This window comes from Sciurus vulgaris (genome assembly GCF_902686455.1).
Source record: "Sciurus vulgaris genome assembly, chromosome: 16".
In the NCBI taxonomy this organism is placed as follows: domain Eukaryota; kingdom Metazoa; phylum Chordata; class Mammalia; order Rodentia; family Sciuridae; genus Sciurus; species Sciurus vulgaris.
The window spans coordinates 17,246,386-17,258,772 of NC_136477.1; the positions used below are offsets into that span (position 1 = coordinate 17,246,386).

The window sequence follows — 12,387 nt, forward strand, 5'->3', positions numbered from 1 at the left end:
GTCTGGGGAGGTAGTTCAGTGGTGGAGCAGGTGCTTAGCACGCGTGAGGCCTTGGGTTGCAGCTCACACCAAAAAAGAAAAAAATTTTTTTCTTTTTTAATTTTTGGAGCTTCTCAGATTTCATTGTTGGATTAGGGACACTCAGCCTACTTCACGCAAAGCGGTTCCACTGCCCTAAAAGTCCCCAGAGCTCAGCTGCTCATCCGCCCCTCTCCTCTCCTGCTGGCCAGCGCTGGTCTGTCACTGTTCCCAGCCTTGCTTTTTCCATGGCAGAACCAAGAGCCTGTGGCCTTCTCAGGTTTTGCTTTCACTTAGCAAAATGCACGGCGGCCTCCTTGTGCCTCCGTGTGGCTTGGTGCTCAGTTTTGGTTTGGATCTGGCGGTGCTGCGGTGCTGGGATGGGCCCGGGACCTCCTGCAAGGCCAGCCCTGGTCCCCACTGCGCTGCTCCCTGTCCTGGAGAATTCTGGAGTTTTTGATCTGCCCGTTGAAAATGAGACACGCCATGAGGCGTCCCGAGGCCCCTTAAGGTGGAGAAGTGATCCAGGACCAGAAGGACCTCACCCACGCCCCTTCTTTATGGGAGGCCCTGGAATGATGTGCCCAGAGGGCACCTTTGCACCTGTGATAGAGGAGAGAAGCTCAGGCCACCGGAGAGCTGGGCCTGGGCAGCAGGTGGCTGAGGAGCTGCTGGAGAGGGCGCCCAGGGAGGGCAGGGGGCAGTGAGGCCTGTGGAAGAAAGTTGGGGCTCTGGCCTACTCCCCCAGGGTCGCCGTCAGACTTCTTCCACCTCGGCTGGCTGCCCAGCCTGCACCTGGGTTCTGCGCCTGGGTCCTGCCATCGTCCACACCTGTGAAGTACTTTCTCTCCGCCCGAGTGCTCGGCCCTCTCACCTCTATGTACTTCTCCAACTGAAATAGCCACGCACATAATATTCATATTCTTAACATGAATAATTGAAAGGCTTTAAGTCCATTCACGAAGTTGTACACCTATCACTACTATTTAATTGCAGAAATAATTCATTGATCTTTAGAAACCCTGTCCCTATTAGCAGTCACCCCACCCCATCCCCACCAGACCCGGGCAACCACTAATGTTTTCTGCTTCTGTGGATTCGCCTGTTCTGGACACTTTGCTCCAATGGAATCACACACTATGTGGCCTTTCGTGTCTGGTCTCTGTCATTCAGCATCACGTTTTCAAAATACACCCACCTTGGAGCCTGTGGCAGGGCTTCGTTTCTTTTTACAGCTAAGTAACGTTCCGCTGTGTGCATGGATCGTGCTCTGTTGACCCACTCATCTGGGGATGGACAGTGGTTTACATTTTTGACTAATATATATATATTAGTCAAATAATAAGTATATGTATATATATACTTTTTTTTTTGGTACTGGGGCTTGAACTCAGAGCCTTGTGCTTGCAAGGCAAGCACTCTACCAGCTGAGCTATCTCCCCAGCCCTGACTATTATAAATAACGCTGTTTTGCCAGATGTGGTGGCCCACACCTGCGATCACAGCCACTTGGGTGCTGAGGCAGGAGGATGGCAAGTGTGAGGCCAATCTTGGTAACTTAGTGAGATTCCATCCCAAAATAAAAACTAAAAAGGGCTGGAATGTGGCTCAGTAGGAAAGCAAATTCTCAGTACCAAACACAAATAAATAATGCTGCTGTGAACATTTTCTTGGGTGTACACATAGGTGTAGACATGTGGACCACACGCTCACACTTAAACCTTTGAGGAAGGGCCAGACTGTTTTCAAAGTGGCTGCCCCACTTGACCTTCCCCCTGCAGTGCACGTGGGTCTTTGCATCCTCAGCAGCACTTACATCTGCCGTTTTGATCCTAGCCATCCTCATGGCGAGGGAGATGTCTCAGCAGTTTCTATGTGCATTTCCTCAATGGCTCAAGGACAGGGCATCTTTTCGTGTGCATCTTTTATATCCATCTACAACTAAAAAAAATTTTTTTTTTTTTAAAAAGGTAATGGAGAAAGGTGTGAAATGGACTTTAATCAGTGTCACTACCCCAGGAAGACAAAGGGACTCGCGTCCTTAGCACTGTCTTCTAGGGGCTGACAATGACTTGAGTTTCTATAGAAAGGGGAATGAGGGCAAGCATTTGGGGTTTGCACAGCTGGAGGCTTTTCACAGCTGCCAAAGCTGATGATCTCGAGGTGTGGACTGTCCATCATTATCTCAGGACTGGTCAAGCAGAGCCTCATCCACAACCAGAAAGTTGCTGTTGCCTGGGGGATAACTTCAACTCCTCTCAAGATGTTTGTCAGTGAGATGGGATCTTGTTCCCAGAACCCAAGGTAACTCAGAGCAAATGAAGCAGATGCAATATGGAGGCAGAGATGCCAAATCTTTAATCCTGCTTTTAGCTACCCATCAGCCAACTGCAGGCAGAGTGAAGGGAGTTGGTCCTTGTTAAGGTTGTACTCATTGATCATGGATCTACATGTCTATTTTTGGGCCAATTCCACACTGTCTGATTACTGTAGCTTGTAATAAGTTAGAAACCAGGAAGTGTGAGTCCTCCAATTTTGGTTATTTGGGAGATCCTTGGAATTCCTTGTGATTTTAGGACCAGCTTTTCAATTTCTACAATGTTAGCATTTTGATCAGGATTATGTTGCATCTATACATCAACTTGAGGAGTACTGCCATCTTATTATTTTCCAATCCATGAACATGGGATATCTTTCAGTTTTTAAGAACATCTTTAACTTTCTTCAGTGAAATCTTCATTTTCAGTGTATAGGTCTTCCACTTCTGTTAAGTTTATTCCCGAGTATTTTGTTCTCTATGATGCTATGGCAAATTTGATACTGATTTTAAAATGCACTGAGTCTCATTGCACATAACTAGACTCCACTGAATTACCTCGCCACCGGAAGTAGCCTCACTCCCTATACCCACCAGGCCTCCCAGCCCTCTGCCCCTGATATTCCCCCTTACCCAAGTCTGGGAGCGCCTGATGCAACCAGATTGGAGGGCTTCCTGGGTCCTTGGAGGGACACAGCAGCTCCAGCGTGTTTGCTGAAGCAATTCAACAAGGACGTACTCAGCTCCTACACTGTGTCAGACAGTTCGGGAGGCTTGCAAGGCATCGATGCACAAAACAAAACTGAAGTCCTTACTCTTAGGAAGATATATTTTAATTAGAAGAGACAACAAAGCAACAAGACAAATAATTTTAAAGGTGTGCCAACTTCAAAGTCCACCAAAATACACCCTTCTCCAGGAAACCTTCCCGAATCTCCGCGGGCCGTCTCAATACCGTGTCCCCATCTTTGGGTTCCGCTTGGGCCCTCCCACATAACAGGAGACGTGAGGACTGCCTCCGAGCTCCGCCCAAACCAGCCCAGGAAAGGACTCAAGCACAACTCGCAAGACTCGCAGAGCCGCACGGAAAGCCTCGCCCTTCCCTGTCGGGGCTTCACTTAAGGAACTGCGCATGTGCGCAGCACACACCAGCCAAAGCACTCAGACAGGTGTGGCGGGTCGGCCCTCGCGCAGGCGCAGTGACGGCGGCCGGGAACCCTTCCGTCTCCCTGCCGCCCCGCCGTCGCCATGGCCGCGCCCGCCCCGGGCCTCATCTCGGTGTTCTCGAGCCCGCAGGAACTGGGCGCGTCACTAGCGCAGCTGGTGGCGCAGCGGGCCGCGTGCTGCCTGGAAGGGGCCCGGGGCCGCTTCGCGCTGGGCCTGTCGGGCGGCAGCCTCGTGTCGATGCTAGCCCGGGAGCTGCCCGCCGCCGCTGCCCCCGCCGGGCCCGCCAGCCTCGCGCGCTGGACGCTGGGTTTCTGCGACGAGCGCCTTGTGCCCTTCGAGCACGCCGAGAGCACGTACGGCCTCTACCGGGTGAGAGCTACGGGGGCCGCCGGGGGTCACGACAAAAGAGGGCCGCACCCACCGCCTGCACTTCGGCTACGGGGGCCGCCGGGGGTCACTCCGAGAGGGCCACGCCCACCGCCTGAGCCCCGCCTCCGGGGTGGGGTCGCTCAGGTCCTCGCCACGCCCACTGCAGTCATTGTGGCCTGATGGGTGTCCTGAGTTCCCACCTGGGCTACACCACCCTCAGCTCCTACGCGGGTGGTCCAGTGTGACGAGGCAGAGGGAACAGCATGACCAGGGAGCTGGAAGTGGGCCACTGTATCACAAGACCCAATCCGCGGCCTGGAGTGAGGAGAGGGAAGAGCCAGGCATCAGGGATCCGGTGGAGACTGGGCCTCGGTTCCTCATCCATAATCCGGACTAGTTCTCCATGGGCCCCGATCCGATGGTCCTCTTTGGCGTGGGGCTCCAGGCCCCTAGCTTTACAAACAGGGAAACTGAGGCACGGAGGAGCTGTGGTCTGCTTCGAGTCCCCTCCGGGGCATCTGAGTGCACTTCATCTTCCCTGAATGGGGAACCTGGCCCAGGGAGGAGTGACAGGGTGGGCTTGGCCAAAAGCCTCAGGTCCCTGATCTTGGCGGCCTGTGCCCTTTGCATACAACGTTGAGCTGCTGCCTTTCTGTCTGCTTTTCATAATGAGGATATGTTTACTAACTCACGGACTCATTCCTCCCTTCATAGCCTGAGGCAGGAGCTATTATTGTACCCATTTCACAGGTGGGAAAACTGAGGCCAGAACAGGAGTGCTAACCTGCCCAAGTCACATAGTAACTAAAGAGAAAGCGAGGTTTTTTTTTTTTAATTTGCCCAATTTTTCATAGCATTTATTATTATTACTATTATTATTTTATCAGCCAGAGATTGAAAGCCAGGTTTGAACCTGCCCAGTCCCACTCTGCAGATAGCACCTGTCCCATGTCTAGTGGGTAGGAGCCACACTCAGTATCCCCTTTCTGTGTGTCTACTCCAAGAGCTTCCTTAAAAAGTGGGTTTTGCTGGGTGCAGGGGTGCACACCTGTAACCAGCGGCTTGGGAGGCTGAGGCAGGAGGCTCGAGAGTTCAGCAATTGCCCTAAGCAACTTGTAAGATCCTGTCTCTACATAAAATGTCAAAAACGGGCCCGGGATGTGGCTCAGTGGCTAAGTACCTTGGGTTCAATCCCTGGTACCAAAACAAAAAATGGATTGTGGATTGTGTTCCTTTCCTGGTATAACTTTTTAAAAACTTTGCATTTTTAAAATTAAGAGACAAAACTCTAACAAAGCAGTAAGAGAGAAATTATGTGGATGTTCACCGAGTTCCCCTTTGTGGGGGCCTGTGCTCTACACTAGGGTGCTGTGGGGAGCTGGGCGGTTTCCTCCCAGGGCTGAAGCAGGGATAGGCACCGCCACCCAGTGAACAGGTGGAAACGCTGGTGTGCAGCGGAGGAGGGAGAAACCGAGGCGCTGAGGCCGGGGCGGCTGCAGGGGCGGGCCATGGGCGAGCTGGCACAAGGGGACACTGCCAACACGAAGACCTTGTCAGGGCTGCTTCTGCTGGTTCTCTAGGGCTTCATAGCAAATGACCACAAACTGGGTGGCTTCAAACAACAGGGCTGGAGGTTAGAGTCTGAAGTCAAGGGTCACAGTGCCACGTGGCCTCGGGAGCTCTCTGGGAGGGTTCTTCCTGCAGGGTCCCTTGGCTGGCAGCAGCTCCCTCCAGACGGCCACCTCTGTCTTCACAGGGCCTTCTCTCATTCCTTGAGTGTGTCCTTTCATCTTGGGACGCCAGTCATTCTAAGTGGATTTGGGGTCAGCCCAGTCCAGAATGAAGGAGTCTTAACCATTACACCTGGGGTGGAACCAGGGCCTTGCATGTGCAAAGCAAGCGCTCTCCCACTGAGCTTCATTCCCAGCTGAGGCTGATCTCAAACTTGCAATCCTCCTGCCCCAGCCTCCCAAGTAGCTGGGATTACAGGCAGCCCCCCATCCCCCAGTTATGACCCTGTTTCTTAGCAAGGTCACACTCTGAGGTTCCAGGTGGATGTGAGTTCCGGAGGTACACCATTCACCCCTCTTCAGGGTGCAGAGGCATCTCTCCCCTCGAGGAGGCACCCTGTGTTCCTGGTTCCCCGAGGCCTCTGCATTTCTGCTGTGAGGCCTTGGCCTTGTTGCTGTGGAGCATCAGCCTGGGCTGCCCCCTGGGGACAGTCCTGCAGCATGCCTGGCATACTCAGAAGGAGCCTGCCAGCTCGGCGCCATTGTGTTTCTAGGAACCTGACACCCAGCCCCCGCTTGGGAGTCCTGACGTGGGACACCATGTGCCTGTGACCACTGAGGCGGCAGCTTCTGGGAGAGGCGGGGGCCATGCGGGGGATGGAGTAAAGGGCTCAGGAGCCACCTGGCCTCAGCCAGGGCCATGGGGAGCCCTGGCTGCTAAGGGCCCCAAGAATTTGCCCCTCTTCTGGGCTTCTGTATCCACTGTGTTGTGGATCATTGGCTCGAGTCCACCCCAGGAGGGGTACTAGCCCAGCCCCGGGAAGGGCGCAGCAGCCCTGGGCCTGAAGCCGACGTGACCTTGACCTTGAGGGTGAGGGCGCTGAGGGAGGAACTGAAAGGAGGTGACAGAAGTGGGGCGTGAGCGTTTCCCCCTCTGGCTTTGCTCAGCGAGGCCCAGGAGGGTGTGCGCGCAGGTGGGGACCACTGTGGCCTGAATGTTTATGTCCCCAAAAGTCAGGTTGAAATCCCAACCCCAGGTGGTGGCCCTAGGAGACGGGGCCTTGGGGCGTGGCGAACGCCCACATCAGAGACCCGGAGACCTCCTGGTCCCTTGCTGCATGTGAGGACTCGGCCGAGGGCAGGCCCTCCCCACACGGGAGCTCCCGCGCTCTAGACCGTGAGCAGCCGGCGTCTGTTGTCCTCAAGCCGCACCGCGCTGTTTTGTCCCAGCAGTTCAATAGGCTAGACAGGGACGAAGCAGGGACGCGTCCCTCCAAGAGTAACTCTGACCAAGGCCCTCCAGCGCTCACACGCCGTCCATGACTCCCTGTTACCCTCTGTAGGGGCCCTGGCTGGCAGCTGGCTGGCAGGTCCTGTGTCTCTGCCGCCCTCCCCGTCTGCCCTGGGGACACCAGAGGGCTGTCACCTCTCAGCTTTTCCTCTGTGTCCTGACTCAGCATTGCCAAGGCCGAGCTGACTTGGCCTGAGGGTCAAGCTCCAGGACGCTGCGGGAGGGTCGCTGTTGGCTCTTGGAGCAGGGGCAGCCTTGCTGGGAGACCACGGGCCCTGCGCCCTCCCCAGGCAAGGGTGGCGCTGTGTGCCCGCAGGGTTGGGGCCCCAGGGGGTGTTGGGAGCACCGAGTCTCCTAGCCGGGGTAGAGGAGGAGCGAGCGGCAAGGCCGGCAGGGCCTCGGGGCTGGTGACTCTCAGGGCTGGGGACCCTGGAGGCTTGAAACCAGGCCCTGGTGTGGCTGGACGCTTGCAGGCCAGGGACAGGCCATCACCATGGACCTAAAGGACCTGGTGGAACGCTGTGACTCCAGCTGGCCCGGGACGGCCACTCCCCCCACCCACGGGGACCCTCCTGCTCCACCCCCAAGGGCAGCCGGGGCCCCAGTTAACCCCTGCACCCCGCTGCTCAGGGGCCTGTTGCCCGGGCTCAGGATCTGATCTCGGCCATGAGTGGTGTCTTTGCGCCTCGGTCTCCCCGTATGGAGGTGGGTGTTGTGACAGCACCGCCCATGAGGCCTGGCTGGGTATCCAGTTGCTCAGCCCCTGAGGGTGACACTGGCCCTCTGTCTGCCACAGACGCAGCTGCTCTCCAGACTGCCCATCCCGGACGGCCAAGTGATCACCATCAACCCCACGCTGCCTGTGGAGGCAGCGGCCGAGGACTACGCCCAGAAGCTGAGGCAGGTGCGTCCCCGGCAGCCCCGGTGACCATGGGCAGGCAGAGGTGGCCTGGGCCGCTCCACAGAGGAGAACCCCAGGGGACTCGCCCCACACTGAGGAACTCTAGGGTGCCTGGCCTCTGACACCAGTGGTGGGTCCAGGTCCCTACATCTTGGGGACAGTGGTGTCCCCAGACCCGGGCCCTAGGCTGGTCGGACAGGTGAAAAGTGGAACCTCAGATCATAATCTCCTGGATCCCAAGCAAGACAGGCGCCATTTCCTGGGTCGCGGCTGCAGGTGTCCCGGAGGCTCTGGGTGTTGGCTTGGACGCCCATCGCGCACCGTGGCCCTGGTGGTGTGGTCCCCTCTGCCACGTGCAGCTCGGTCATCACAGGGTGGTATGTGGCACCTCACCGCAGGGCTGAGCCGGTGGTGGCCAGACTCTCTCAGGGAACAGGGACACCGGGGGCCCCAGCCTGTCCAGCATGGCGACTGGGACATCCCGTCCCTGCGGGTCAGCCTGAGCCTGCAACCTGGGCGCCTAGAGGGCGGCCGGCTCCGTCCCTCTTTCTGACGACCCTCCGCTTGCTCCGAGCCCCTAGCCACTCCGCCCGTCTCCCCCGCCAGGCCTTCCAAGGAGACGCCATCCCGGTATTCGACCTGCTGATCCTGGGGGTGGGTCCTGACGGCCACACCTGCTCGCTCTTTCCAGACCACCCCCTCCTGCAGGTGAGAGCAGCTTGTGTCCCCAGCCCCCGGCATCTGGAGCTTCCAGAGGGAGGTGCCCGTGGTGGAGGTGGTGGCTGAGCCCCCGGCCCAGCCCTGCTGAGCTGCGGATGACCCACCTAAAACAGGGACCAGCTCTGGGGCTGCAGCTCCGCGGTAGAGCGTGAGCCAGCACGTGCCAGGCCCTGGCTTCATCCCCATCTCTGCAAAGTAAGGGGGACCCTAACTCGCCTGCCACAGGACCGTTAAGAGCGCGTGGTGAGGCTGGGCCCGGCCTGGGGGGCACTGGTGCTCAGGCAGGGAAGTGACATTTTCCTTCTGCCCCTCCCATGGGCCTTCCTCCCCCAGGAGCGAGAGAAGATTGTGGCCCCCATCAGTGACTCCCCGAAGCCACCTCCAGAGCGTGTGACCCTCACACTCCCTGTGCTGAATGCGGCCCGAACGGTTATCTTTGTGGCCACGGGAGAAGGCAAGGCTGCTGTTCTGAAGGTAACGGCCAAGGATCCGGCCCCGGGAAGGTCATGGGTGCCAGGGATAGAATAGGACCCCAAACACTGTCGTGCTACAAACATCAGATCTGAAGATAATTCACTAATTCTTGAGTCAAAGGGAAAATCCAAGTTGTGGTTACAGGCTGATTAGGAATTAACACACAGGAAATGAAATCCAATAGTGTGGCCAAAGCCGTACTCAGGTAAATTCATGCTATTAAGTACATATTTTTTGTTTGCTTTTTGTATCAGGGATTGAACCTAAGAGTGTTTAACCACTGGCCCACATCCCCAGCCCTCTTTATGTTTTATTTTAAGACAGGGTCTTGCTAAGTTGAAAAGGGCCTTACTAAGTTGCTGAGGCTGGCCTCAAACTTGCAATCCTCCTGCCTCAGCCTCCCAAGTCTGGGATTGCACACATGTGCCACCGCCCCCAACTTAAATGCATAATTTTTAAAAAATCTTTTGGTGGTACTGTGGATTGAATCCCTACCACTGAGCTATGTCCCCAGCCATTTTATTCTGAGACAGGGTCTCACCACAAGGCCGGCCTCAGCCTTGTGGGTTGCTGGAATTATAGGTATGTGCTACCATTTCCAGAACTTAAATGCATTTTTAAAATTATTAAACAGGAAATGGTAGAAAAAAAATTAAGTGCTTTATTCTGAAATTTGGAAGAGGGCAATGATATAAATCTAGGTGAAGTTAGCAGAAGGAGTGAGTGCCATTAAAATCAGAAATTGATAGGTTGGTTAATATTTTTTAAAGTCTAAAATAAGTAGATCAAAAAGATGGACAAACCCTTGGCAGAGCTAATGGAGAAAAACTAGTCATATTAGGAATAAGATGAGATATAGTTACATATAACATTTTAAGAAAATATAAAATAAAAATATTAAAAATAAGCTGTCAGTAATTTTTTAAAATGTTTAATTATCATCATTGAACAGACCAATGGACAACTATAGAAGACACTAGAAATATTTTTGGAATATATAAGTAAAAATAAAAGCTGTGGAGCCCAGAGACCCTCCCCAGGTGGCTTAGTGCTGGGTTCGAGGTGTGGACTCTGGATAGTGCGCAGACCAAGCGCCCTACCAGGGCTGCCCACCGAGGCCTCCACCCCAGCCCTCCAGCCTTAGGGTGGGTGGGAGGGGCCCCTCCCAGGGTCGCCCGAGGGCGGGTCCAGGTGGCTCCTGCTCAGTGGCCACTCCCAGGGGCAGCGAGGCGTGGGAGCTCAGGCCAGCGACTTGCTTCGCCGGGCCTTGGTGAGAGTAGGGGCGCCCCTGCCGGCTGTCGCAGAAGGGCATACACAGCTTGCGGCAGCCTGGTAGGCATGCAGCAGCACAGGTGTCCCCAGTATCCACCAAGAGTGGGCCAGAACCCCCAGGACCGAGATCCATCATGCGCTGTTGCTCGCAGCTGGGCGCGTCCCCTGTGGCCGGCCTGCAGAGGTCTCTAGGGGCTGTAGAATACCAGAGACGGGTCCCCGCCGTGCTGGTAGGGAACCGACAGAGGAAGTCTGGACTGTGCGACACGTTTCTTTTCTGGAACGGGTCGCGCGCTGGTGGGAGGACCCTGCAGACAGAGCCCGGGGTGTGGCCAGCGCAGCCATGTCTGCCGCCCCCAGCCATCACGGCGGGTCAGGGCCAGCCCCGCACGGCTCCTGCCCCACGTCGCCCCAGCTCAGAGGGGTTACCTTTGCAAAGGACTGGGCTCAAAAGTTAAAAGAAAAAAAAAAAAAAAAAAAAGAATTCTAGAAAGTTCCAACTTTACTGCCCATAAAGGTTTGTTTCAGCTGTTGATGGACCTGTATTTGATTGATTTCTGTGCGGTGTGAGGAAGGAACCCAGGCCTCGCTCGGGAGCCCGGCCCCGCCCCGTGAGGGTTTTATAGTGCACACGGGCAGGTGACCCAGGGCCGCCGAGGGGCCATGCTAACAGCCAGCTGGCGGTGACAGAGCCCAGGGCCCGCTCGGCCTGCCGAGCTGGAATGCTGAGCTGGTGGCCGCGGGACCGCCGTCACAGGCCGTTGCAGGCTGGCCGGCTGGGAAGGGTGCGGTCCCATGTCCAGGGCCTCAGCGCAGCGTCCCTCATCCAGTGTCCCAAACTCCGACACTTCCTGAGCTGCAGCGCGACCCAGCGGGGAGCACCCCGCACCGGGAGGGTTTGAAGAGAGAGGAGCGGCTCCGTCGGTGGAGGCGGGGTGCGCGGGGCGCCGGGGGCCGTCCCCAGGGTGCCCGGTTCGCGCGCCCTCCCGCCCGAGCCGGTCCGGGAAAACCGGCCCTGGGCCGCTGGGTCTCAGGCCCCCGCCCTCTCCTCGCAGCGCATCCTGGAGGATCGCGAGGAGCGCCCGCTGCCCGCCGCGCTGGTCCAGCCGCACACGGGGACGCTGCGCTGGTTCCTGGACGAGGCCGCCGCGCGCCTCCTGTCCGTGCCCTTCGAGAAGCATTCCACGCTGTAGCCGGCCAGAGGGACGCCGCCAGGACCTTCCGGGGCTGGGCCCCTGCTGGCCACCGCTCTGGGCTGCGTTTCGGAGAAGCCACGTGGTGCTGCGGGAAGCCAAGGGACCTGCCCGCCAGCTGGGCCTGGCGGGGTTCAGCCCACGCGCCCTGGCGCCGGGTGACCTGGGCATTAAAGGAGCATTGCAGAAGCCCCCTCTGTCTCGTGGTCCTTCATGACAGCGTCCTGGGTGCCCAGGCCTCAGTCCTGTCCCCTTGGCAGAGGGTGGGGCCCACCATCCCCGGGCCAGGTCACTATGGTGGAACTTCGTCGTGTGGCCATAAAAAGTTCCACAGACTGGGTGACCGAGGACTGTAAAAAGCTAGTCTGTCTTGGCTGTGGCCGTGGGAAGTCCCAAGGCGAGGTCCAGGACCCTGGTTCCTGGGACCCTGAGGCAGGCTCCACCCCAGCCCCTTCCTGCTTCTGGTGACTGCCGCCTTCATCCTTGGCGCCCCTGGGCTTGGGGCCGCCTGGCTCCGGTCCCGGCCTCTGTCTTCCCACAGCCTCTGCCCTGGGTCTGTCTGTCTGTCCTCTCCTGCTCTTTCTTCCTTCTCTGCAGTGCTGGGAATTGAACCCTGGGCCTCGCACATGCCAGGCAGGCGCTCCACCACCAGCCGCGCCCCAGCCCTTTCAATTTTGTCTTGAGACAGCCTCGCTAAGTTGCCCAGGCTGGCCTTGGACTCTCCATCCTCCTGCCTCAGCCTCCCAAGTAGCTGGGATTGCAGGCGTGTGCCGCCTGCCCCGCTGCCTCTTGTTGTTGAAAGGACAGCAGTCGTTGGAGTAGGACCACCCCAAGGAATCACCTCTGCAGGGACCTTTATTGCAAATCATGTCACCTGAAGTTTCAGGGTCAGGATGTGGACCTGTCCGCGGGGGACTCAGTTCCATCTCACCACA

At 57.1% G+C, this 12,387-nt stretch overlaps 1 protein-coding gene across 2 annotated transcripts; it reads left to right on the forward strand.

Annotated features, from left to right (window-relative positions):
* The first annotated feature begins 3,157 nt into the window (after positions 1-3,157).
* PGLS (6-phosphogluconolactonase) lies at positions 3,158-11,637 on the forward strand. Of its 2 annotated transcripts, XM_079115438.1 has the most exons (5): positions 3,167-3,871; positions 7,689-7,796; positions 8,400-8,501; positions 8,847-8,987; positions 11,315-11,637. In XM_079115438.1, exons 1-5 carry the CDS (start codon positions 3,584-3,586, stop codon positions 11,450-11,452), a joined length of 777 nt encoding a protein of 258 aa, XP_078971564.1. In that variant the 5' UTR covers positions 3,167-3,583; the 3' UTR covers positions 11,453-11,637. The 2 variants fall into 2 exon arrangements, with proteins under 2 accessions (XP_078971565.1, XP_078971564.1); XM_079115439.1 differs by lacking the exon at positions 8,400-8,501 and having other exon boundaries at positions 3,158-3,871.
* The last annotated feature ends 750 nt before the right edge of the window (positions 11,638-12,387 follow it).